This window comes from Ambystoma mexicanum, chromosome 6q, assembly GCF_040938575.1.
Source record: "Ambystoma mexicanum isolate Mex_15411 chromosome 6q, UKY_AmexF1_1, whole genome shotgun sequence".
In the NCBI taxonomy this organism is placed as follows: Eukaryota; Metazoa; Chordata; class Amphibia; order Caudata; family Ambystomatidae; genus Ambystoma; species Ambystoma mexicanum.
The window spans coordinates 1603562929-1603588468 of record NC_090937.1 but is presented as its reverse complement, the minus strand read 5'-3'; the positions used below and the strand labels follow the sequence as shown (position 1 = coordinate 1603588468).

The 25540-nt window shown below is 49.5% G+C and overlaps 1 protein-coding gene across 1 annotated transcript in view; it reads left to right on the top strand.

The window, feature by feature from the left end:
* LOC138516891 (tachylectin-2-like) overlaps positions 1 to 25540 on the top strand; it is a 164025-nt gene that overhangs the window by 67191 nt on the left and 71294 nt on the right. The window contains exon 3 of the mRNA XM_069632345.1: positions 3359 to 3539. Within this exon, the coding sequence (XP_069488446.1) occupies positions 3359 to 3539 (181 nt within the window). The remainder of the gene's footprint in view (positions 1 to 3358; positions 3540 to 25540) is intronic.

Below are 25540 nucleotides of genomic sequence, written 5' to 3'. Positions count from 1 at the left end.
CCATCCCACCAAATCCTTCACCCCGGCCACCTTGAAACCCTTCTCTTCCCAGTGGATAACTTCCTAGGTAACCTCCCTGATGCCCTCGGCTCTCTAGATGCCCTTTTGGTACCCCCTTCGGTCCACTCAGGTGCAATTCTCCTTTCTACCTGAGCCATCCTTTGTTCCACCTGCTGTATGGGTGAACCTGCAATCACTGCTCCTTCTATGCTCCATTTTGCCACTTCTTGTGTACTAACCTAACCTTTGCCTTCTGCATGCTACTTTCTTTGTGTTGCGTTACTTATAATACACTTATAACCATACCTGGTATAAGCGGATACTCATGTGGAAGTTCCCTAATGTGCAATATGTAGCTAATGAAGTTGTTTAAGGGTACCCCACATTATGATCCTTTGTCCGATTACTCCTATATATCCCCGGATCCATTTGAAGAATGGTAGTTTCGAGGGGCACATGATTATCGAAGTGACCAGTGCCTGCTGCATATAAAAGCAGCGTAACCCACACCATGAGGTGAATACTATGATCCATTAAGGGTTGCCTGAAAATCACATACACCAGCCATCTGACCTGTAATAAAGTTAGTACAGGAGTACTGCAGGAATCTGATTCTGTGTCTAAGACGAACGTCTCTCTCCACATGATCCTGATGCCCACATCTACATCTCTTCCACACATCCAATTTACTTGCAGCTGTTAGTTGGTGGCAAGACATGCCACTCCTCACTGCTCCTGGTCTATATCTGACTGCCATCAAAGATGGTTGAGAGATTGAGCAAAGTATCGGTGACACCTCGCTACAGTCTGTGAGAGACATGAAGGTGTCTCACCCACTAGTCTCCGGGGATCTGTCACGCAGGTGGCCAGTACACGGCCATCGCTATAGGATCCAGTCCTGGGAGTGGACCAGTGGGGCAGGATCACCTGGGCGAGGGTTCTTAGGGGAGTGGAAGTGGGACAGCGAAGGGTGAAACAGGCTCTCCCTTTCACTGTAACACCTTTTCCCCATCCTACGAGGTAGGATACCTAGAAGCTCACTACCCCCCCCAGCACCTCCCCCTTTCCCGACGCAAACACTTTCTCACGGACAGTTCATTGTGAGCACCAACGGACTAACACCAGAGCCGTATTCCTGATATGTCCCAACACAAGGGTCAGGCAGAGTCAGACAATTACTGATAATTACACATACCTGACTTCCATCACACTTCCCCACACAGATAAAAGGCAGGGCACGAAAGCACGCTCTGAGCAAGGCAAAAGGCATGAGAAAGCAGCAATTCTGAGATGCCAGTTTAAACCGAGGAGAAAGGCGGCAAGACCAGAGAGGGCTGCAAGGAGGGAACTACCCTGGACCTTTTCGGAGAAGGGCTGTGACTTTCAAGAGGCCTCAAGGAAAAGAAACATATGATCAGGAATCACAGCTGACAAATGGTGTAGTGTCTGTCGGAGGTACACGGGGCCCTCCCGCATTGATAGCCAAGGTGGGGAGTGATTGCCACTGTGGTACTGACCTTGACTCCGACTGCACAACAGCACCTATGAGTTCAACACATCCGGTGTGTCGGGAAAAACTGATAGCAGATCAGACTGTGTTATGCTCAAGGTTGCAGGCAGCAACATTGTATAAACAAAGAACTTGGGGGCGATTGAACTTTAAGAAAGAAAGTTATGTACCAGATACAGAGTCCAGCACCGCGTTGGTGTTCCCTCGAAGGTCTCTGTTCAGTAACCCCCAGAGCATGTAAATATTGAATGGTGAAATCGAAGTGGTTCTGCAACAGGTCAAGTTAAATCCTGTGCACATTCGAAAGACTTTGATTGCCTACGAATTGAAATTGGTCTGAGCCCAGAAGAGGGGGACTAATTGGTAAAAAGGGGATTTGAGCCCGGAAGAGGGGGATCCGGGTTGGAACAGTAAAACTCACCCATGAATATATTGTTGTGGCAATTGTGAACCCGACTGAGGGATGTTGGCGAGTTAAAGTTGGTCCAAACCCAGCTGAGGGAGACTAATTGTGAAAGAAGGATATGAACCCGGCGGAGGGAGATCCCGGGCAAAGAGTAAAGCACCCCGACTTTAATATTTGAAAGTAGCTTTTCTTTGTTGTTTTTGTGCATCAGGCCCCCTGAAGCAAGAGACATTGACTAAAAGAGACTTGGCACAGAAGGTTCTGATGTTGGTAAAAGGAACTGTGACCTCGTACCGAAGAAGCCCAGGACTGTGCTTTGCTCGAGACCCACCTGGTCCTGTGCTAAAAATATGGCATAAACATTGTGACTTATCATTTTGTGTACACTTCTTTCTTTTCCATGAACTTTTCCCCAAACTATTTGTAATTTAGTGGTAAGGATTGGCAATATTTTCTTTTTTTTGTTTTGTTGGTATAGGCCCTTTTATTTTGATGAGACTCCACTGGGACTGCATTATTATTATTTGATGGTCGTAGCTTGATCCCATCTTAGATTTAGGATTAGATAGGCTTTTATCACACCCTTGATAAGGTTCAATAAACACCCTTGAACACTGGTCACTTGTGTCCGTCTTACTCTGTTACCATGCCTTCCTTACAAGTCTCATACATGGACAGAGGCCTAGCTTAACACACTTGACTCTCAGTACAGCGTGGTTCAGAGCTACTTCAAACTCCTCCAGACCCAACCTCCTATCGAAGAGCAGTAGGTTTCTGGTTCTGCGTCTTTGTTTCTCTGGGTGTGCCACGTGGTGGGTCAAACGATGACCTGGAGAGATGAACGGCTTCTACTCATGCCAATTTTCCTTGCGTTCTGAGGGCACTTAACCGCAATCCCTATGCACAAGTTGGTTATAATAAAAGGCTAAATGTTTTCTATCTTCAGAGCCAACTTTTGGAATTCCCTGCCATTAGAACTATGGCCCGGGCACAATATTATTTTCTTTTCTGAAAAATGTAGCCCCCAGGATAGATAGTGAGCCCAACACAGGGTACTTGACTCGCACGTGGAACTTTAATCCCTGGAATGGTTCTACCACTTTATAATTGATTAACACAAAGATGTCTTATAAGAACATCTATTAGGAAAACAGGAGTGGCTGTTCTTTAATATCAGATATGCTCATAACCACTAAACGTAAAATAAATATATATGTGACAATGATTTTGTTGGACTACATTTATGCACCCGGAGGTTGGATATGTACATGTGTAATTGAATTCTGCTGCATGTATTGCATGCAAAAGGAATTTTCCAGTATGCACCTTCATGTAATACCTAGATCTGTATGTTTTTGTTACACCAAAGATGGCTTCTAGTATGCAACTGTCTCATCCTCTCCCTAGGGGTGACTCACTGTAGAGGGTTTTTCCCCCGCCAGGTTCAGTAAAACGTACGCGGTGGAGAGCGCGTTCTCGCATGAGCACGGATTCACTATGGATGCAGAGGCTGAATTATCGTTCACAGTTGGCGTCCCGTTCATTGCAGAGGGAGGTTTCAAGATCGCCATTAGTACAAGCACCGCTCACAACTGGAGCTTCGCCAAGGTCAACCGGACCGAGGTACGGTATTCCTGTGCCATCTTCTCTCTCTGCCTCCCTGACTGACCACAAGCCTCCCTCCCCCATTAATGGCACACTCCGATGTAGATATGTACATTGTTACTATTTAGACTCTGGCACGAGACCCTTAGAGTAGATCTTCTTTATGTCTGTTCCCTAGTCTGTGTCCATCTGCTACTACTCCTCATCACATGGTGCACCCTCATCCACGCATCCTGCCCAGGGAATGCCTCCCTCATCTGCAATGTATCCTCTGCACATTATGTCTGTTAGCAATGACGCCCCTCTTGTAAAATACTAGTTTTATCTCATGCTTAATCTTTGCCATCCTTTCCTCTACCAATACTTTGTGTAACGTCCACCATGTGAAATCATCTTTGAGAGTAACTAGACCGGAAAAGGGCGAATTCCTATATCAAAGGACAGGTCTATGGGACTATGTGGCTACTGTGAGCAGCGTCCCTAGACACGCCATGCACTGAAATGTAGCTTGAGTGGTCCCTTGGGTACTTGTTCCTACTAAGGAACTATGTATCTGTCAGTCAAACAATAATGATTTCTCAATGTTGTGATGGGGAAACGCTTCTCTTTTTCTGTCCAACTCTTGCCCTTCGCTCTCTGGAGAGGCAGAATATGTCCTTAAAATCAGACCAACTCTCCCAGAAAAATATAAGGGAGTAAGTGATGGGCCTGCGACTGCCAGTGGTGGGCCTGCAACTGCCAGTGGTGGGCCTGCGACTGCCAGTGGTGGGCCTGCGACTGCCAGTGATGGGCATGCGACAGGCCTGTGACTGCCAGTGATGGGCATGTGGTGGGCATGCGACTGCCAGTGATGGGCATGTGGTGGGCATGCAACTGCCAGTGATGGGCATGTGACTGCCAATGGTGAGCATGTGGTGGGCATGCGACTGCCAGTGATGGGCATGCGACTGCCAGTGATGGGCCTGCGACTGCCAGTGATGGGCATGCGACTGCCAATGGTGAGCATGTGGTGGGCATGCGACTGCCAGTGATGGGCATGCGACTGCCAGTGATGGGCATGCGACTACCAGTGGTGGGCATATGGTGGGCATGCGACTGCCAGTGATGGGCATGCGACTGCCAGTGGTGGGCATGTGGTGGGCATGCGACTGCCAGTGATGGGCATGCGACTGCAAGTGGTGGGCATGCAACTGCCAGTGATGGGCATGCGACTGCCAATGGTGAGCATGTGGTGGGCATGCGACTGCCAGTGATGGGCATGCGACTGCCAGTGATGGGCCTGCGACTGCCAGTGATGGGCCTGCGACTGCCAATGGTGAGCATGTGGTGGGCATGCGACTGCCAGTGATGGGCATGCGACTGCCAGTGATGGGCATGTGACTACCAGTGGTGGGCATGTGGTGGGTATGCGACTGCCAGTGATGGGTGTGCAACTGCCACTGATTGGGCATGCAACAGGCCTGTGACTGCCAGTGGTGGGCCTGTGACTGCCAGTGATGGGCATGCGACTGCCATGGGCCTGTGAGTGCCAGTGATGGGCATGCGATGGGCCTGTGACTGCCAGTGATGGGCATGCGATGGGCCTGTGACTGCCAGTGATGGGCTTGCAACGGGCCTGTGACTGCCAGTGGTGGGCTTGCAACGGGCCTGTGACTGCCAGTGGTGGGCCTGTGACTGCCAGTGGTGGGCATGCGATGGGTATGCGACTGCCAGTGATGGGTGTGCAACTGCCACTGATTGGGCATGCAACGGGCCTGTGACTGCCAGTGATGGGCATGTGACTGCCAGTGATGGGCATGCAATGGGCATGCGACTGCCATGGGCATGCGACTGCCAGTGATGGGCATGCGATGGGCCTGTGACTGCCAGTAATGGGCATGCGACTGCCAGTGATGGGCATGCGATGGGTATGCGACTGCCAGTGATGGGTATGCGACTGCCAGTGATGGGCATGCGGCTGCCTCTCAATTCTTTCTTGACGGGTTCAGACCAGGGTCATCTGCAGCACATGGAGGGTCGGACTGGGACAAGCGATAGGCCAGGGCACCCCATTAAAAGTGGCCTTAGTGGTGCAAGTGGTCAATTCCGGTCCTCACAGAAAATGCTACTTATGAGGGCTGTGTAGGGTTAATGGTGTTTGTTGTAGGTCATGTTTTATGTAAACCCTTAAGAAAACAAGAGACAAACATTCCTTTTGTTCATTTTTTTAATAAAAGATATCCCATAACTTAACCCAGTGCTTGTTTTGCAGAACACACCTCAAGGCACGTCCACTAGTAGCAGTAGCCATGATCCTGGCATGTGGCATGTCCACTAGTAGCAGTAGCCATGATCCTGGCATGTGGCATGTCCACTAGTAGCAGTAGCCATGATCCTGGCATGTGGCATGTCCACTAGTAGCAGTAGCCATGATCCTGGCATGTGGCATGTCCACTAGTAGCAGTAGCCATGATCCTGGCATGTGGCATGTCCACTAGTAGCAGTAGCCATGACCCGGGCATGTCCACTAGTAGCAGTAGCCATGACCCGGGCATGTCCACTAGTAGCAGTAGCCATGATCCTGGCATGTGGCATGTCCACTAGTAGCAGTAGCCATGACCCGGGCATGCCCACGATCCTGGCATGTGGCATGTCCACTAGTAGCAGTAGCCATGACCCGGGCATGTCCACTAGTAGCAGTAGCCATGATCCTGGCATGTGGCATGTCCACTAGTAGCAGTAGCCATGACCCGGGCATGTGGCATGTCCACTAGTAGCAGTAGCCATGACCCGGGCATGCCCACGATCCTGGCATGTGGCATGTCCACTAGTAGCAGTAGCCATGACCCGGGCATGCCCACGATCCTGGCATGTGGCATGTCCACTAGTAGCAGTAGCCATGACCCGGGCATGTCCACTAGTACCAGTAGCCATGATCCTGGCATGTGGCATGTCCACTAGTAGCAGTAGCCATGATCCTGGCATGTGGCATGTCCACTAGTAGCAGTAGCCATGACCCGGGCATGCCCACTAGTACCGTAGCCATGATCCTGGCATGTGGCACGTCCACTAGTAGCAGTAGCCATGACCCGGGCATGTCCACCAGTAGCAGTAGCCATGACCCGGGCATGCCCACTAGTACCGTAGCCATGATCCTGGCATGTGGCATGTCCACTAGTAGCAGTAGCCATGACCCGGGCATGTCCACTAGTACCGTAGCCATGATCCTGGCATGTGGCACGTCCACTAGTAGCAGTAGCCATGACCCGGGCATGTCCACCAGTAGCAGTAGCCATGACCCGGGCATGCCCACTAGTACCAGTAGCCATGATCCTGGCATGTCCACTAGTATCAGTAGGCATGACCCTGGCATGTGGCATGTCCACTAGTAGCAGTAGGCATGATCCTGGCATGCCCACTAGTAGCAGTAGCCATGACCCGGGCATGCCCACTAGTAGCAGTAGCCATGATCCTGGCATGTGGCATGTCCACTAGTAGCAGTAGCCATGACCCGGGCATGCCCACGATCCTGGCATGTGGCATGTCCACTAGTAGCAGTAGCCATGACCCTGGCATGTGGCATGTCCACTAGTAGCAGTAGCCATGACCCTGGCATTTGATAATGATTATAATTTTTTTTATTTATATAGCAATGTTGCCAAAGCTCTGTACATGGAACATACTTGCATACAATTATTATCTCTAGCGAAGTTGGTACTCATTTTGTGACCTCAGATTAATGAAAGGCTCGGCTGGTCTTGTCAGGTTTCAAACCTAGGACCTGCAGATCGCACAATCTCAGCAGCGAGTGCTCAACCTGCTGGGCTATCATACCTGAGTAAGCATAGGAGCAAGGCGATACTTCCTTATTTACTTCCATTCTTCCGTGGTCCTTCTTTGCTTCCTTCCTTGATCCTTCTGTCTTTTCACACTACTTCCTTTCTTCCTTCCTTCTGCTTTTGATTTTCATCTTTCGTTTTTCTTCGTCCCTTTTTTCCTTCTCCTTCCATCCTTTCGCCTTTCTTTCATGAGCATCTTTCCTCATTCCTTCCTAACATTATTTCCTTCCTCTCTCTCTACCATCATTCCTCTCAACTTTTCTCCCCCCATCCTTCTACCCTCACTCTTTTTCCCCTCTCTCTCCTGCCACCCCCCTCATTCCTTTCCTTCCTCCTCTATGGCGCTTTCTTCTTTCTTTACAATTTAGCGAAACTCGATTGTGCTAACTGCTAAGATATCAGTCAAACGTCCTCTTCCCCCACAAAGAAAAAGTCCAGCAGCTGTGAGTCTTTTGCTTCCTGGCAATGGCAGGTGCAAGCTCTGGTCTGGGGTCGCTCCAGTTCACACAGTACCTGCAGCCACTGCTGTAATTACCCAAGTAAGTAGTCTTGATAACGCTTAAAGATTGGCAAAATAGAGTTGGATGTCTTTAGGTTTCCAGAGATTTATTACATACCCTACCAAGATCATCTGTTACATTCCATCCATATCTAAGTAGAGTGTCCTTCCTGTGCAGAACATTCAACCGGAATCTTAAATGGAAGGGACTGGGGAACTTGCTTAAATAGTTTGGTGTGAAGTTCTAAGAGTGTGTGAGTTTTGGATTTCAATCTCTTAATCACCGTTTCTGTCCAATCTTTGGCCCCATAGATTAATCTTTACGATTTTAGGGTTTATACTCGGGGTATCTGTCAATACTCCCAAGTTAGTCCGAACTTCTCTACACCCCTCCATCCACATATTCAGTGGCAGGTCAACCATGCCCGTCTCTTTCCTTTGAATCACTCTAAATTGAGGAGGGCGTTTAGATAACATTACTTTCCTAAACCTTAACATACTGTTCCACAGCACCTTTACATATATAGACAGGAGCCCCAGTTCAAACCTTTATTACTGCCAATGGAACGCTTTTGGGTAAACGTAAAACTCTCCTCCAAAATAAACCCTCAAAGGCATCCCACATTTCCCATGGGAGGCAAAGACAGGCCCCGGCCCCATACACAAGAGTGGGCATGACCTTCCGACCTTCCGATTATAAAATGTTATGACCGGGAGCAACGAAAACTTTCCATACTTCCTTCCAAGCAGCATTCCTTGAGCTGAGATGTTTCGCTTTAATTTTCCGGAATGCTATCAGCGGTGCATCGCAAGCACTTGCATTTATAATCACTCCCAAGTATTTTATGATTCGCAGAGGGCTAATCTGAGCATCTCCCAACGTCCAACTACCATGTCTTTTCTTCCGCCCCTGCAGATTTTCCAGAAGCAAGACCTCTGATTTGGAGGCATTGATTTTTATCCCGTTACAGTTTCCATAGGTCTGCATTATTTCTAACTTCCTCTGCAGACCGATGGGAGTTTGGTCGGCATACAAGAGCCAACCCAACTGTGTCGAAAAGCAGTGGGAGTATCCAAGACGTCTTTTAAATCCTCGATCAAGATATTAAACTGGACTAGAGCAAGGGTACAACCCTGCTTCAGCCCCCTAAATGTCTCCACCTTATTTGTTAAGCGGCCCTTTTGATCAAGTCTCACCCGTCAGGAAGTACAGAGACTAGGTCTCGCGGGCAATCTCACACAAGCAGTTTCTCCCATAATAAATCTCGATCAATGCCGTCAAATGCCTGCTCCAGATTATAGATGCCAGATATAATTTACTTTTTCCTCTTAAAGTTCTTATTTTTAAGAGGTTAATCAATAGCAAGTTCATATTGCATCCCACCTCTTTAAAAAAAAAAAGCCTGTCTGTCTGCTATGGTAGCATTCCATTTTCAATACCCATTGATTCATGCGTACTCATGCATCGCAGAGATGCGAAAATCTTACTCAAAACATGCAGAAGAGCGACAGGGCGGTAATTCTTTGGGTCCACCCTATTGCCCTTCTTGAAAACTGGGACCCCCATAGCTGACTTCCAGGATTCAAGGACCTTACCCATCTTCAATATCCTATTAAACAATATCCAGCAGATGTCCGCCCAAGCCTATGGAACAGCCTTCAAGGTAATGTTCGTTAGGCCGTCAGGCGCAGGAAAATGCAATGAACTTGCTCTTTTTTATCAGGAACAACATTTCCTTCCTCTCAAATTGAATCTCCCACCCTTTAATGGTCCCTCCAGGCCTCACTTCCACCGTTTGCCCTAACGGGGCATATAGATCCCTAAAGTGAGCGACTGATCTATCCTCCGGCACAGAATCAATTTGAAGGGCACAATAAACATCTCCAATTGCCACACATTCCTAGAAGTACTAACTACCAGTGTCTGCATCCTAGCTTGTGCATCTCTTTGAAGGGTACTGGTACTATGGGAAATCGGCCAGTTCTTGTTCTCTTGCTTCCTTTTCCTAGTACACTCTGTTCTAATCAACATTGATTGCGCTCCAAATTCCCCAGTATCTTTCTGCAGCATTTATTTTTGAGACACCACTTCCTCATTGAATATATGTTTACACTTAAAGTGGGGTTTACTGCCCCCCATTTCCATGTTCTATAAAGTCCACCAGAGCCTTTGATATTCAACTCCCTCTCCGCTACTCCCATGCATTGGGAGAAGCCTTTCAGTCAGCAGTGGAACATCCGAGGCTCTAAGCCTCACCCTATTTCTTCCACCCTCCACCTCGACTTTTGATGACCACTATTCTGTATTTGGACTTGAAACCTTGCCTTGACAATACTATCAAGTCATGGTCACTGTAGCAGGTAGGGATTTCACCAGGGGTAAGACCTTATTGAAGACCAAGAAATAGTCCAATGTTGCCCAGGCACTCTCTCTCCACCATGTCTTCGCTGCCGGGATGTCTCCCAGGGTCTGCCCGTTTAACATATGGAAACGAGTAGCCCCCATTTCCATTGTCCAATATAGGCACCTGTCCTTCTTTTCCCCCATCCCCCGGTCCAGAACAACTCGCTTTTGTTTGCCCCAATTTCAAACAATCTATGTTTAGGTCTCCACATAATATCATAAGAGCGTCACGCCTTGTGTCGTAAAATATACCAATCCAACCTGACACAATCCACATAAGGTTTAGATTCTCTGGCTACTGGATTCCAATACAGGCACTAGCCACTTCCCACCTTCCTGTTCCATTATCAAAATTTGAATATAAGGGGTCGGGTTAATTGGCTGAGTTCCTCTTCAGCCCAAGTAATTTGTTATAATGGTTAAGAGCCCGGCCCATGGTCTACCCATCTTACCCTTCTTTGCTTTATTCAAACAAAGATTAAAACAATCCAGCAACGGGGTTTCCAACAACCATGTTTCCTGAAAACAAACTATGTCCATCTTAGTTATTACATTTTCCATTCTATTAAAAAGGTGGGTGAAACTCCTGTATTCAAAGACCCTATCACAGTCCCTCCATCCTCCCGCCCCAAGGGTAAACGTGTTTGCCTTGGCGGGGGGGGGAGAGGAAGGAAGGATGGAAGGAAGGAAGGGAGGGAGGGAGAAGGAGGGAGAGAAGGAAGGAAGGAAGGTAGGTCTATGCCTCTAGTAACTGTGGTGAGACGATTAGAAGATTCCAGGGTTTCATGGTCATTTTTGCTCAGAGCCTTGTAAAAAGAAGTTGGATGAACTCATCCAGCTAAGTCCGGCGCTCTCCGTTAGAGCTCTTTTGGAGCTCAGAAGTCAGATTATCTATGTTTCAATATCAAGCATAATTAGAGTTCTTCTCTTGTAAATGTCCACGAAAGTATTTAAAGCAGCTTGTAAAATATTTTCAAAAGAATGATTCTGAATCTCTGGAGCATCAACAGCTAGGTATTATGTTAAACAAGAAACAGACTTGTTTCATTTTGTGTATGGTTATTTTAATGCCAATGCATTTCGGAGCGAATCTCCTTCTTCAGGGCGTTAACCACACTACTTATTGTAAATTCTTTCATTGTTATAATACAATAATAAATCAAAAATGTTTCAACATACACCATGTGTAAGTTTCACGTCAAAACAAGATCACAATTCCAATCAACAGTTCGAGAGTAGATAACAAACAATACCATGGTTCACCATAATTAAATACATAAATCAACAAATATATAATATGTAAATGAAAAGCATACATACCCAATAAAGGTAATTCGTTAAAGGTGGAAGATTGGGTTGTGAGGGGGAAACAACAATGACATAGAACCCTTGTTAGGTAAAAATAGGTATATGTTTGCGCACATTTACTTTCAAATCCAAAATAAATCCCATACATGACTGAGATGTTTTCAAATTACCTTTGTGGTTTTCTGTGGTGCCTATCACCTTTCTGGAATGAACAACTCTCTACATACAACACTCCAGCCGTCTAAATTCTAAATAAAAAAAATATGATAATAGCAATGATATATATTTTAACCATCGCTCTATGCGCTTTCAAACATTATGCCGAGTTCCTCTTAAATGTGGGGTCTGGACTCACCCATTGTGTTTTTTTTTTTTTTTTTTTTTAATTACTGTTTATTTCTTGTGCACGGGAAAAAAATACTACTGATGAGAACTCATAAGATATACATTCTTTTTACAAGGCAGTTAAAATGAGTTATCATAAGACACTTTCAAAGAAATAATTCCCAATTACAAAATCATAATGCATTTTCCCAATGGGGTAAGCTGATCAGCTATTGGCAAAAAGCAGTTGTAGGCAACTATGATGCTGTCAAATATCTCACAATAGGTGGACATTTACTAAGTTTTTATAAATTGGGCTTTTGAATAAATTTAACAAAAATACAGATTTGTGTAATATTTAAGGCCAGACAAAAAGGAAATACACAAAGATAAAAGAAAATATTGTAAATCATTTCTATATCGACACTGAAGACAGATGTTAAAAAGCAAATTTCTGTACACGCTGTTATAAAAAAAGAAAAACCTTTGATTTGCAATCTGTCTATATTGATGAATCAAATTGCTTTAATAACACTTCTACTGTTCACAAATGATGGAAGATTCAAGGGTAGGGAATGCAATCCCTTGCAAGTTTTTCTTTTGCAAACATGTATCCTAATTAGTCATCTGTAATGATGTGATAGCCACAGAAAGGGCTTTCCCATTTGCAAATATGCATGTGCCTATAATCAACAGCTGGGGTACCAAACAAACTTCACTTTCCTAGCAAAATACATGCGGAAGTCACAGAAAGCAGTATATTGTTACCATAAATCATACCTTCAATTAAGTTTTGTTATCTTGTATTCTACATAAATTACTACACAATGCTAATGTTTCAAAGCAAATAAATGCAACAGTTGTATGTCAAGGTCAAAGAAAACCTGTTCACTCAACTGTGATAGCTGATATTCAGTTCAAAGTCACACTAAATGCAGAAAGAAAAAAATAGGTTTGTTGCATGCAGTAGCTTTGCATCATTCCAGGATTTAGTGACCAACCACTGCATTTAAATCTGACGTTAAAAATGTGCCAGTGTTTTGTTTTTATAAGCAGGGAATTGTAAAGAATTAAGAGCGGTTATCAAAATAAATTACATTTGTCAAGGTTCATAAAGTTGCTATGATGGTTGAGAGCCCAATAGCCTTTCAATGGCTACGTTTAGGTCTCCTCCTGAGGCGATTAAAGCTTGTAAATGTGCTTCTCGGTTGCGAAAGCCCATGGAACTCAGCTGTTCCAATTGTTGTTGAAATCTTACTTCAGGATTCTGTAACTGGGAATTTGCTCCAGCAAGCGCTTGTAACATCTGCTGAACAAACTGCTGATGTCCAGGTTCAGAAATGCCTGAAGGAGGAGGTGTACTTTCAGTAGGCACTGGGCTAGGTACGGCTGGTCCTGGGGAACCACCAGCACCTGCCAAACCGGGTGATACACCTGGTATAAGTGTTGGTGCCTCTGTTGCTAATGTCTGCAAACCTTGCTGAATCTGTAACAAAGCTTGCATTGCCCTTGGATTCGACATAGCAGATAGCGTCTCTGGACTCTGCATTTGTTGAAGGAAAACTGGGAGCTGCTGCCTCATTTGGTCCTGCAGTTGAGGGTTTCCAGCAAACAGCGGGTTATTCAACATCATCTGTGCAGCTAAATCAGGGTTCTGACTTAGTGACTGCATCATACTTCGCATGTAGGGAGCCAATAGCATGTTCTGCATAAGTTGAGGGTTTTCTGTTATTTGCTGCATCAGGCTCTGCATGCCTGGTGTATTAAACATTCCAGCTCCTAATCTAGAAGTCAAATGTGGCGCTGTAGAACTCTGTCCTGAGGTTCCACCACTGGTGCCACTACCACCCCCAACGATTCCATCAGCACAGACAGGCGTGCCAACGGACTCACCCGTTGTATTAGTTTAGCGTCTGGATTAACTCCTGACAAACGTTGTTCTCGTGCTCATTTTTGCTCAGAAAACACATGCAACTCTTCTTGCTGCATGACGGGCAATACTACAATTATAACCTTATAAACCGATGATCACCACAATTAGTGCCCGAGGAGTAGCAGAGGGCCGTAAGTTGTGGAAAGGTCATTATAACGAGCAATTAGGTTTATAAGGATATTCTCACTTGCTAATAAGAAGATTTGGGGTTGTGGCTCTCAAGTAAAAGCGTATGGTTGGTCAAATATAAACACAGCCTTTGTTTGTAAATTAAATGTGCATTTTTGCATTATTTTACAAACCGGGTTCTCTTCTAAGATAAGTAATTTAATTCTAAACTTGTTTTAACTGTAACAGTTTTAGCACGGGCTAGCGTTGGGTGCAAAGTAGAAGGGAGCAGTTTCTCTGATCACATATAAAAGCAACGAGGGAAAAGGCCTTGTTGACATCATGCTGGGACATTGCATTGCTGTTTCTGGAATGCAGAGAAATGCCCTGTGCTGTTCCCTGGCTGCTTCTGTTTTGTTAGGTTAACATTTCTAAAGCTCCGCCTTCTCCAACTAGGGCATCATGGCGCTGAGGGAGCAAGGCTGTAAGAAAGCCAGTAAACAAAATCAGGAATAAGACTGGGCACAAGTAGGTCTTGAGGGCGCGCCGGAATGGCTAATGATCACAGATCTCGCGGGATGGAGTTGCCAGAAAGAACGGCCTCCTGCCCGAGAATACGCAAGGCAGGAGCTGCACGCAACGAGCACGAGGAAACATATCATTTTGCTCAGTGGCAGCTGGTTGTTTTGGCGGGCGAACGCGCCAGTGAAAGTGGCATGGCGGACGCCGCCCCTTAGTGGGGGCTGCCCAGCCGACCTCCTCCCCTCGATGCCAATAGGTCAGGGGGCGGGAAGGGGAGAGGAACACGTTAGCCCGCCCCCGGAAGCGCGCGAAAAGTGAGGGGCGGGGCGGGGAACCAAGGGAGAAGCCAGCCCATAAAGGCACGGGCTGGCGAAAACACTACCACATTCTCCCTCGGTTTCCCGCCTCACCCTATCGTGGTTTCGTTTTGCTCATCGTCCTGCTCCCGGGGCTTCGTCGGCGGCGCGGTTCGTTACAGGCGGGGTCAAGGAGTTGGAGACGTGTCGTTTCGGGAGTTCCGGTCGCAGCGGGTTTCGGTTCCAGCTGGGAAAACTAAGGTATGTAGAACAGTGGCGGGGCTCGATGGTTGGGGGGCCGAGGTGAGCGTTTTGGCGGTCGCCGAACAGCGTGGGGGTGTAGTATTGTCATGGGGGGGGGGTTGTCGGAGGTAAGGAAGTCGGTTAGGGGAGTAGCGATAGACAGGCGGGTTCAGTGTTATTGCCCGGGGGGGATGTTTGGGGGAAGGGACGGGAGCTCGGTTAGGACGCGCGGTCAAAAAAGGCGCGTAGCGGAAAGGGGTATCTCCATGGAGGTGTGCATGATGGGCAAGATGGCGCCGAAACATACGAAGCTGCGAGGGGGAATCCCTAGAACAGGGAAAGCGAGTGCACGTTGCTTTGCTTCAAGTGTTCCCTACGCACGATTGGGGGATGCAAAAAATAAATATTATTAGCGACACAAAAGGGGTACTGGAAACGGAGGGAGAATTGGATGCTGATGTACTGCTCATGTACCTTACCCTGTGTGAAGAAGACCGCTGTGTGTGGTCGGTCATTATTTATCTGTATATTGTTTTAATCACACACACGACTATTAAGGACAATTTGTCCTGATGCACAGTACATTTCCTGCTTTGAGATTAGGTGGCGGATGCTTGTTCGAGCGTCGCTTAACAGTGATCTGGTTTGTTGGTTGAAATGGACTTGGCCATGTTGTTGTATGCAAGGATGCTTTTTGGGATGTGTGGTCCTGTCCCTTTTTGAGGGGCTAGACTGGTTCCAATGACCTTGTTTGCAGAGAGATCTGCGGGCCAGATGAGGAGGAAGTCAGTCCTCGGTATTTGGGCAGTCTTTCGGTACTAAAGCCTAGAGAATCAATCCTCATGGGCACTCGTGGGCGAAGCTGAAATTACCGACTGACATGGAGGCATATAGGATGGGTACCATTCTGGAAAAGGGGCAATCACAAAAAGACGAATCCGGAGTTATGGGTATCAAAACCGGCCTGCTTGTATGCCATATGGGTGGGAGGTTCTTGGTACATCGGTGCAGGGGGGGTTGGCCGGGGACAGTTGGATATGGACTCTGGGGCTCGAGGTTAAGGCGGGGTCGGCTAGTTGGGGTCCGGGGGGCCCTGGGGCACCGGGCGAGCTGCCGCAGTCAGGAAGGGACCGGGTGGGACGACTGGGGCCTCGACGCGGGTCCAGGGGAGGTGGGAGCGTCGTCGGAAATGGCTGGATGTCCGAGTGGTGACGGGGGAGGGGGAGCGATAACACACAGCTTGCAGCGCACCCGCGCAGTGTTGTTCGAACGGGTAACTTTTTTGTATGCCCACCTTGCCACAATTGCACTATGGTTGTTTTGTTTGATGGCCGCCGCGTGAAAATGTATTTGCCCAATACGGCGCGAAAACGCACAAATCCAGGTTGTGCAAACAGTTCTTAAGGTCGGCGAGTGGTAGATACAGTATGTTTGATGGCCACAGCGCCATGGGCGAGGTGGAATCATGGGTGGGGGGGTGCAACGCCGCGCGATGGTGTCGACATAGGGGGGCCCGCAGTGAATGGTGGTGTGGTGTAATGACGAGTGCGTTGTTCCGGTTATAGTGATTTCAAAATACGACATAATAAAGGACAGTGATAGTGTGCGGCGAGGCCGCTAGAGCACGGGTGATACAGGCCCTGGCTCACGGTAGTTGAGGGGGGGGTTCTGTTGTATAAAGCCGGCCACAGGGAAAATGGCCATCAAGACTGTCGGGTGACTGGCGCAGATATCCATGGGGGGAAAGGCTGGTTTAGGAATGCATTGAGATGCAGAACGCGCGTGACAGGGTAAGGATTATTAAATGGTTGCATGTTTATAGGGATAGGAAAGGCGTTTAATTCGTTCTTTACACCAGATGGTGGCAATGGAGGCAGTGTGCGGGTTGGTCTCCTTTCCAAGTTTGTAACACCATTGGTTTGGGGCTTTGGTTGGGGGGCCCAGGCAGGGGCGAGAGGGTGATAATTAATGAATGCTGCATATCTAGTGGGCAGAATGAGTACATTGCAAATGGCTTGGTGGGCTGGTGGCATCGCGTTTGGGGGGGAAGAAATATGAAAATGTGGAAAGAGCTGTCGGAAATTGAGGAGTTTATTCCTGCAGACAAACTGGACGATTTTAAGGCTGGCTTGTCAGATGCCAGAGTCCTGGCGCAGGATAGTCTTGAGGCTGCAGCGCATCATGTCGACACCTCTCGTCAGGCTTGGCTTCATGCCACAAAGTTTTCCAAGGAGGTTCAGGATAAAGTTCTGGACCCCTTTGACGGCAAAGAACTGTTCCATTCATCAACGGATGTAGAGCTGACTAAGACTAAGGACAGCAACCAGACAGCCAAGTCCCTGTCCGTTCTGGTGAAACCTCCTTTCAGGGCTCCGAGAACGCCCTTGCAGCCTCAGTCCGTCCTGGTTTTTGGGGGTTTCTGGCTCGAAAGACACGCAGTCGATCCTCCAGCTGGAAACTCCTGTTGGTGTCCGCAGCGAGGCCGATTTTTCTCAGTCCTCTGCCGGCTACTCAGGATCTGGGGATCTCGCCACTGAGAAACCCGCTAAATTAGGTTTTTTGGTGCTCACACGAGATCCTGATGGGAGGGCAGATTGTGTATCACTGGGAGGGGTCGCAAACCATCACAGAGGATCGGTGGGTGTTGTCTGTTGCTTGGGCGGTACAGACCCCACCATCAACCACTGAAAAGAAAAAAAAACATTATCCTAGAGTCTTGATCAAGCTTTGAAATGCTTAGTTTGGAGGTGGAGAACAGCAAGGGGGGGGCGTCGGGGAGACGGGCGGAAGGTAGTAGTTTGGCAACTCGGGACAGTAAAGTCAAGCAATACCGTCATCCAAAATGTCATTAAAAGAAGCATGCAGTTTGTACTCCCCAGTGACTCAAAATTTGTCTCACATAGGTCGACATGTCGGTACACGCAAGCGCAGTCAATCCGGCCCTCGACGTCGTAGAGCTTGTGATATCGGCAGACGGCCAGGCAATAGAAGAAGCAGCCGGATCATCAGCTTATGTGCGCGGAATGGATGCACAATCTTGGGCTGAATATTTAGCTTAGCGGAGGTCCTGGGGTGGCTGGCAGCTATGGCAAGGATTGGGGGCCCGGTGATTGCCAACACAAGCGCCAACCCGGGGAACAACCCGGAAGGGGGGAAAACTGTCCCGGAGGGCAAGGACTCCCCAAGTGGAGAAGGCACGGGCGGCCACGAGAACCCGCCAGCGGGAGTTGGACTTGAGGGGGGGCCACCCACGAAAGCGTATGGCAAAAACAAGTGGGGGCCCACACGTAAAGAAAACAAAAAGGGATCTGGAGGAAGAACTGGCGGCATTGAAGGCACGGCTGGGTGCGACACCGGCAGGCCCCACGGGCATCCCAAATCCACAAACACCCACCCCAACCCCACAGCCACCTGCACCCCTGCCTAAGGCACAACCCAAATTGATCACCCCTCCGGACCGGGAGGCCGGGCCGGTACCGAGCGGTGCGCCCATCGGCGGGGATGGTGAGTCAGAATTCATACAAAAAATCGTCAGGGCAGTGTTGGCGGCACAAGGGGCAAAGGCCCCACTGGCCCCCACAACAAGCGGGGCACTTGGGTCGGTCACCAAAGGAGCAAGCAATGTCTGGCGGGGGAGGGAAGAAGGGGCAATAAGCGGCACTCCGGCTCCCGGTGCAACGACCAGCACTGGGGCAGACGGACAGGTGGATAAGGAACTTGGGCTGCAGCCCGGTAACGGCACCAGCCCCAAACTACCGGCGGCAACAGGGGGCAATTACTCAGCATGGCTCTTGCCAGATTGGGTAAAACAGGAATTTTGGGAGGGCAAATTCATAGACATATTATCTCTCTTGGAACATGAAACGAAAGGCAACGACACCCTTTGTGGAACAGGGGGAGGGAAATAGCCAAAGCCAGGAAAAGACTGAGGCCCGCAGAAACCCTTGAAAACTGGCTCGCTGCATTCAAAATATTAGCCCAAACCCTCAATCAAAAGGACCCAGACTTGGGCCCGCACTTAATGGGATACAGGGCATGCGTCATCCATGAATATAACCAACAGGGTGGAAATGAATGGTTCTTGAGGGACCAGCGTTTTCGTTTGCGAATGGAACACGATCCCAAACTTAGATGGAATCATAAGTCAGTCGAGGACTGGCTGGAGTCTTCCAGTGGGACAATTGAGCAAGCCGATGGGACCATAATTCTGGCGGGAGGTCGCACTAATCCCTGGGCAGAGATAGGGGAAGGGCTCTCGGCAGGGGGTACAGGGCTGAACAGGACTTTTTCGGCTTCCAAACCAGTGGCACCGAGGGAGGGGAAGATGGAAATGACAGCGTGGGGCAACAGCATAGGGCCTCAACCAGGCCGGGGAACCACAGGGCCAGTACAGTCATCCACCACGGAAGCTATGACAAGGTCAGCGGGGGGAGGGCGACCAAACCCCGTCAACGGGAGGGCACCGCTATACTGCAGATTCTTTAATGAGGGGGCATGCAACTGGGCCACAACATTCAAATTTAGACATGCTTGCTCTGTAGACTTTTTCGGACAATAGATATTGTCATCATGTTCTAAATCAACACTGTTCCCTAAAATAAACAATTTTTCCCTGAAGGTGTCTCGATCTTTGGTACATCAAGGAGTGAAGGGACAAGGGCATTCACGCCGGCGGGAGCAGACGGGAGAGGCAGCAATGGTAATGAAGGGTGCGTGGGGAAAGGGGGCGGGGAGAGGCCTGGGAATGGCCTCAATGACAAAGGTTCTTCCCCCATCAAGGTCGATAGCCTGCTCACAGGGTTAGCACAGTATCCGGTGGCTCTGGGAAGGGACGTGCTAGCACAGGGGTTTGTGCAGGGGTTCCGCATCCCCTATAAGGGTCACGTGGGAGCAAGAACAGCGAACAACTCCAAGTCAATTAACGAATGGGCTGATGTGGCCAGGGCAAAGACCAACAAAGAAATCGAATTAGGGAGGATAGCAGGCCCTTACCAGCGTCCCCCATTGAGTAACCTTATCATCTCACCATTGGGTATGGTACCAAAGAAGGAGCCTGGGAAGTTTCGCCTCATACATAATTTATCACACCCCAAAGGAGGGTCGGTGAACGATGGCTTGGACACGGAGGATTGTTCATTAACATACGCTTCATTTGACCAAGCCATAAGCCTAGCTAGAGCAGCGGGAAGAGGGGCGCTCTTGGCGAAAGTTGACACAGAGGCAGCATTCAGGCTGCTACCAGTCCACCCGGACAGTTTCTTCCTCCTGGGTTTCCAGTTTGAGGGACATGTGTATGTTGATAAATGCATGCCGATGGGCTGCAGCATATCGTGCGCGTATTTCGAAGCATTCAGCTCCTTCCTCGAATGGGCACTTAATAAACTGGAGGGCAGGGGAGGAAAAACGCATTACCTGGACGATTTCCTGTTTGTGGGTAGGGGGGTCACCAATATTTGCGCAGCACTCCTCGAAGATTTCATGAAGTTAACCAGGGATCTGGGAGTACCCCTGGCGGGGGACAAGACACAGGGGCCTTGCACTAAGTTAACCTATCTGCGGATAGAAATAGACACGGTGGAGGGGGCATGCAGATTTTCTACGGAAAAGATCAAGGAATTAATTGGGGATATCGACAGGGCATTGGCCGGGGACAAGGCAACCATAAAGAGCATTCAATCCTTGGTGGGTAAGTTCAATTTTGCCGCCAGGGTAATACCGGCTGGGAGAGTCTTTGCGAGACGTCTGGCGGCGGCAACAGGAAAGCACGAGAAAGGGTGGCAAAAGATACGCCTCGGGGCAGGTTTGAGGGAGGACCTCACAGTATGGCGCTCCTTTTTAAGAGAATTTAATGGGGTATGCCTGTGGCAGTCCCCGTGGACGGCGTGCACACAGCTACAGTTGTTCACCGATGCAGCAGGTCGGGTGGGGTTTGGAGCCATATTAGGAAAGGAATGGTGCAGGGCCGACTGGCCTAAGGATTGGGCCAGGAAGGGGCTGTGCAGAAACATCACCATGCTGGAACTATTCCCGGTGGTGGCAGCAATACACATTTGGACGCACGAACTGAGTAACAAGAGACTAGTGGTGTGGTCTGACAATATGGCAGTGGTGCAGGCGGTGAACACTCATTCGGCAAGATGCCCTGCCACGTTGTGTCTACTACGCCACATGATTCGCAAATGCCTTGAGATGAATGCAGCGGTTAAAGCGCGTCACGTACCTGGGGTGGATAACGCAGCGGACGATGCACTTTCTCATTCACAGATGATGCGATTCAGGAAAGCGCACATCCAAGCACAGCCCATCATGACTCCATTCGACAAGGAATTATGGCAGCTAGTGAGTTGGGTCAAGGAATGAGGAAGCTCGCTTCCAGAGCGTTGGCTGGGAGCACATGGACGCGATACAAGGCCAACTACAATACTTTCTTGGAGCACACTAAATATCTGGGGGGGGGGGTAGCACGGAAGAGAGGGTGGACTGTTTTGTGCTCTGGGCCAAGGGGGCGGGCAAATCAAGATCATGGCTGACAGGGCATCTGAGCGCGGTGGCATTTCATAGCCAGCTGGTAGGCCAGCATGACCCAACGAAGGGCTTTCTGGTAAGGGCGGCACTGAAAGGTTGGGACAGGGGCAGGGGGGCCACGGGACCAACCTCATCAACCTCAGTGAGGAGACCCATTGATTTTGAGCTATTACAGAAGGTCATGACAGCAACTACAGGGGTGTGCTACTCGCAATATGAAAGCACCATGTTTAAAGCATGCTTCGCATTGGCCTTTTTTGGGGCCCTACGGATTAGTGAGTTAGTGGCGAAAGCAAAGAATGACCAGAGCTTCAGAGCCCTACTATGGGGAGATGTATGCCATAAGGGGGGAGGGGATATCAGTCACCATCAGGATATCTAAAACAGACCAGCAGGCCAAGGGATGCGAGCTAGTGTTGGCCAGACTGGGACAGGAAGCGTTTTGCCCAGTCGAAAACACAACGGCATATTTTGCGATCAGGGGGGGTGAGCCGGGGTATTTGTTCCGACACGAGGACAGAACTCCACTTACCCAGTTCCAATTCAGGAGAGTCTTGGAGGGGGCCCTGGCAAGTGCTGGCGTGGATCCAGGGCAATATTCGACCCACTCGTTCCGCATAGGTGCAGCAGCAACGACGGCAAGCAGGGAAGGCCTGGGGGAGGACAGGGTCAAAAAGATAGGGAGATGGACATCCGACAAATACAAACTATATGTGCGATAACCAGGCCAATGCGGCCCGGGGGGGGTAGGGTTCCAGGTGGCGCCAGGGGCACCAATCAGGCCACATACCTAATATGACCACTCATGTCTCCACAGAAACCAATAGGGTATGGGTCGTGGGCCACTCCTTCGTGGCCAGGGCAGCTGCCAGAGCACGGACGGCGTTTTGGGACGGTAACCTGGGCCTCCGGAATACACAGATCAGTTGGATCGCCAAGGGAGGCTTAAAAAGCACGTACTTATGGGAGACATTGGAACAGGCAGCTCAGCAACACCCTTCGCCCGACATTATCTTGTTACATATAGGGGGAAATGATCTTGTGACAAAAGGAAGGAAGGATTTGACAGAGCTATTAAGACCTTTACTAACCAGAATAGGGAGGACCTTCAGGGAGTGCGAGGTGATGTGTTCTGAGATAATTCCAAGGCAGGAATGGAGGGGGGCGGTACGCCACGGGGCCATAGAGGAGGGGAGGAGGAAAACCAACAGCCGTATGGGGGGTTTCCTAAAAAGTAGGGGGATGGTATGGATTAGGCACCCCCTCATTACCTTAAAGGTACCCGGTTATTTCGAGAAGGACAAAACGCACCTGTCGGAAGTCGGCACCGCAATAATGTCCTTAGAATGGAGGACGGCGCTAGAAAACGCGGGATGCACGTGATGGGGGTACAGATTGTGAGGGTGTGGGTGGAGGGGGGGACAAGGGGGAGGCCCTTTTGCTCCTCTTGCTGCCCCCCCCACTCCCCGCTTCCCCCCCCCCAACCACCCATCGCCCACACATCCTCAAAGAGGGTGGGGGGAGCATGCTAAAACAGAACAATTGCTAAAACTAAAGAGGGGAGTGCCCTGTGCAGGCTATGGGGAACTCTCCGCCGCCGGCAGCCAGCAGAGAGTCTTGGAGGTGTCACAGGTCACTCCCTTTAACGAAGCACTGGCAGACCCATAGGGAAATGATCAGCCAACAGATTAGATGTACGGCGCCCCAAAAGCAATAGGCTCGGGGGAGGCCCTGGGAAAAAGGGGAGGGATGTAGGGGACTTGGGAGCCAATTCCAAGCCCAAAATTGCAGGGGGGGGGTGTGATGCTGGAAATGCATCAGAGGGACAGGGCCTCTGAATCCTTGTCCTTTTCTGCCTTTTTATCGTGTGTTCTGTTATGTTTTCTGCCCAGGAGTCCATTTGGGACTCCTGGCAGTGCAGCTCTCTCTTTTGGTTTGGTGAACAGACCCATGGGATACCCTTATGGCACCCCTGGGTAGGGGTACAACCCTGTGCCCCTAGTGTATGTTTTTGGGCACCTGTGGGTGGCCCACAGAGCAGGGTATGGGCTGGTGGCAGCTCCATGCTGAATTGGACAGGTGCTCTGGGTGTCCTCCATTTTGGGATACCCAGGCCCTGCCATTGGGATCAGTTGATTCCTGATAGAAAACAAGATGGCCCCTGTGGCCTCTTGCTTTCTATTGCCTGTTGTCTTGTTTTTCCCAAAGTCCTGGGAAGCCCTGACTCTGTACCTTCCCCCTGACTGGCTGTTGGGTGGAAGTTCCATATATGGTGTTGTTGTGAAGGCCCAGCTAGACTGACTGGAGCCTTCCCTTTGACTGTATGTTGTGGGTACCTCCTGTGGGTGGGACCTGGGTGAATGGAGTGTGTGACCAATATACACTTCTTGTTGTGGTTGTCTGGTTTCTGGCATGTGAGACAAAGACTGAGACAGCCCTGCCCGAAACTGGCCTGAATGCAGTGTGTAGTGTTGAATGGCTGGGTACTTGTCCCAATCCACATTCCTTGTTGTGAGTGTCTGAAAGGGAGGAGTGTGGCCTGAATGCACTGTGTGCCTGATTGGCTGACTGACTGCATGAATGCCCTTCTGTGTGATTGGCTGTGTGTGTGCCAGCAGTGTGGATGAGAGACAGAATAGTATATCTGGGGACCTCTCACCACTGGAAATTGTTCAGAAGCATTCAGAAGCTGAGTCTCCACTCAAGAGTAACTGGATTTGCTGATCCTCGACGTCCAGCTGGAAGAAGAAGACTTGCTGTGGCATTTGCTTCGACAGAAACTGAAGGTTGTCGAAATCGTCGAGGACTGACCCGAGAGAGGACCTGGCTAGGCGCCCTCTTCCCGTGCTCCGAGGGACCATCGAGCACCGCTGAATCTTCGCCGAAGCGCCCTGGAAGTCAGACCCTCGAAAGGCTGCCGACCCGAGACGGGACCGCCGAGGAGATCGAAGTGAAGTCCATTGCCGTCGACCAGGGTTCGCAGGTCTGTGTAACCGCTGGAGGCCCGTCGAAGTTGTGTTGCCCAGCCGTGGGAACCACTTGACGCCGTGCCGCCGACGACCGGAGCCGTCCGCTCCTTGCCTAAGAACATTTGACTCGAAGGACTCCCTCGTCCGCACCGTCGACCGCTTTCGTCCTGCCGGAGAAAGTCGAGGACGACCAACGCGCCGAGGAGAATCCGCCGGTGGGTTTCCCGCCACCTCACGACCCCAAAGACTCGAGCGACTCAACGCCCTTGCTGGGCCACCGCCATCCACAATCTTTGCGGTCCAGAACTAGTGTCGCCGAGGTGCCCCGCACGCCTCTTCCTCGCAGGACGTCGACGTCTCGACGCCGACGAGCACCGCTCGGATCGAAGCCTGCCGCCTCATCGACGCCGTTCTACCTTGTTTGTTGTCGGACGTTCGACGCCCCGTGTCTCCCGCTTGAAAGGGAAGGCATTCAAGAAGGGCCGTCGATTCCCCGACACCGAACACCGAGTTCCTCGACGCTTCTCGACGCCTCTCGACGATCCGTGACTCCTGCTTTAAAGGGGGTCATTCAAGAAGGATCTGTCGACGCCTCTTCGAAGAACTCGACTCCACCAGGTACATTGGGGGGGTAAAAACATTGCAGGAGAGAATAAGACTATTGAACAATATATGGACTGGGCTTGTGTTATATCTCTTTATTTTACAGGTTGCCCAGGTGGGGGGATCTCCACACAGAACTGTGTCCAGTAGCAAGGGCCCGTATTCTGCCTATTGTTTCAACCATCTTTTATCTCTCCTCTCTCTATGGCTGGTTTCCTTCTTATTGATGTGTGCCATTTCTACAGTATTGTGAATGCACTTTAATGAGGTCTAATATTAGTGGTACCACTTTAGAATTGTAGATATTTACCATTATTGATTTTCCTGAGCACAAAGTGCGTTATTGTGATAAGTGTACATAACCCTTGAATATTAATTATATAAAGACTGTGTTTTCAGTAATACAGTGTGTGGACATTCCTTTGTGGGGGCTTGGGGATACACTGTACTTAAGAACCAGCCTGCAT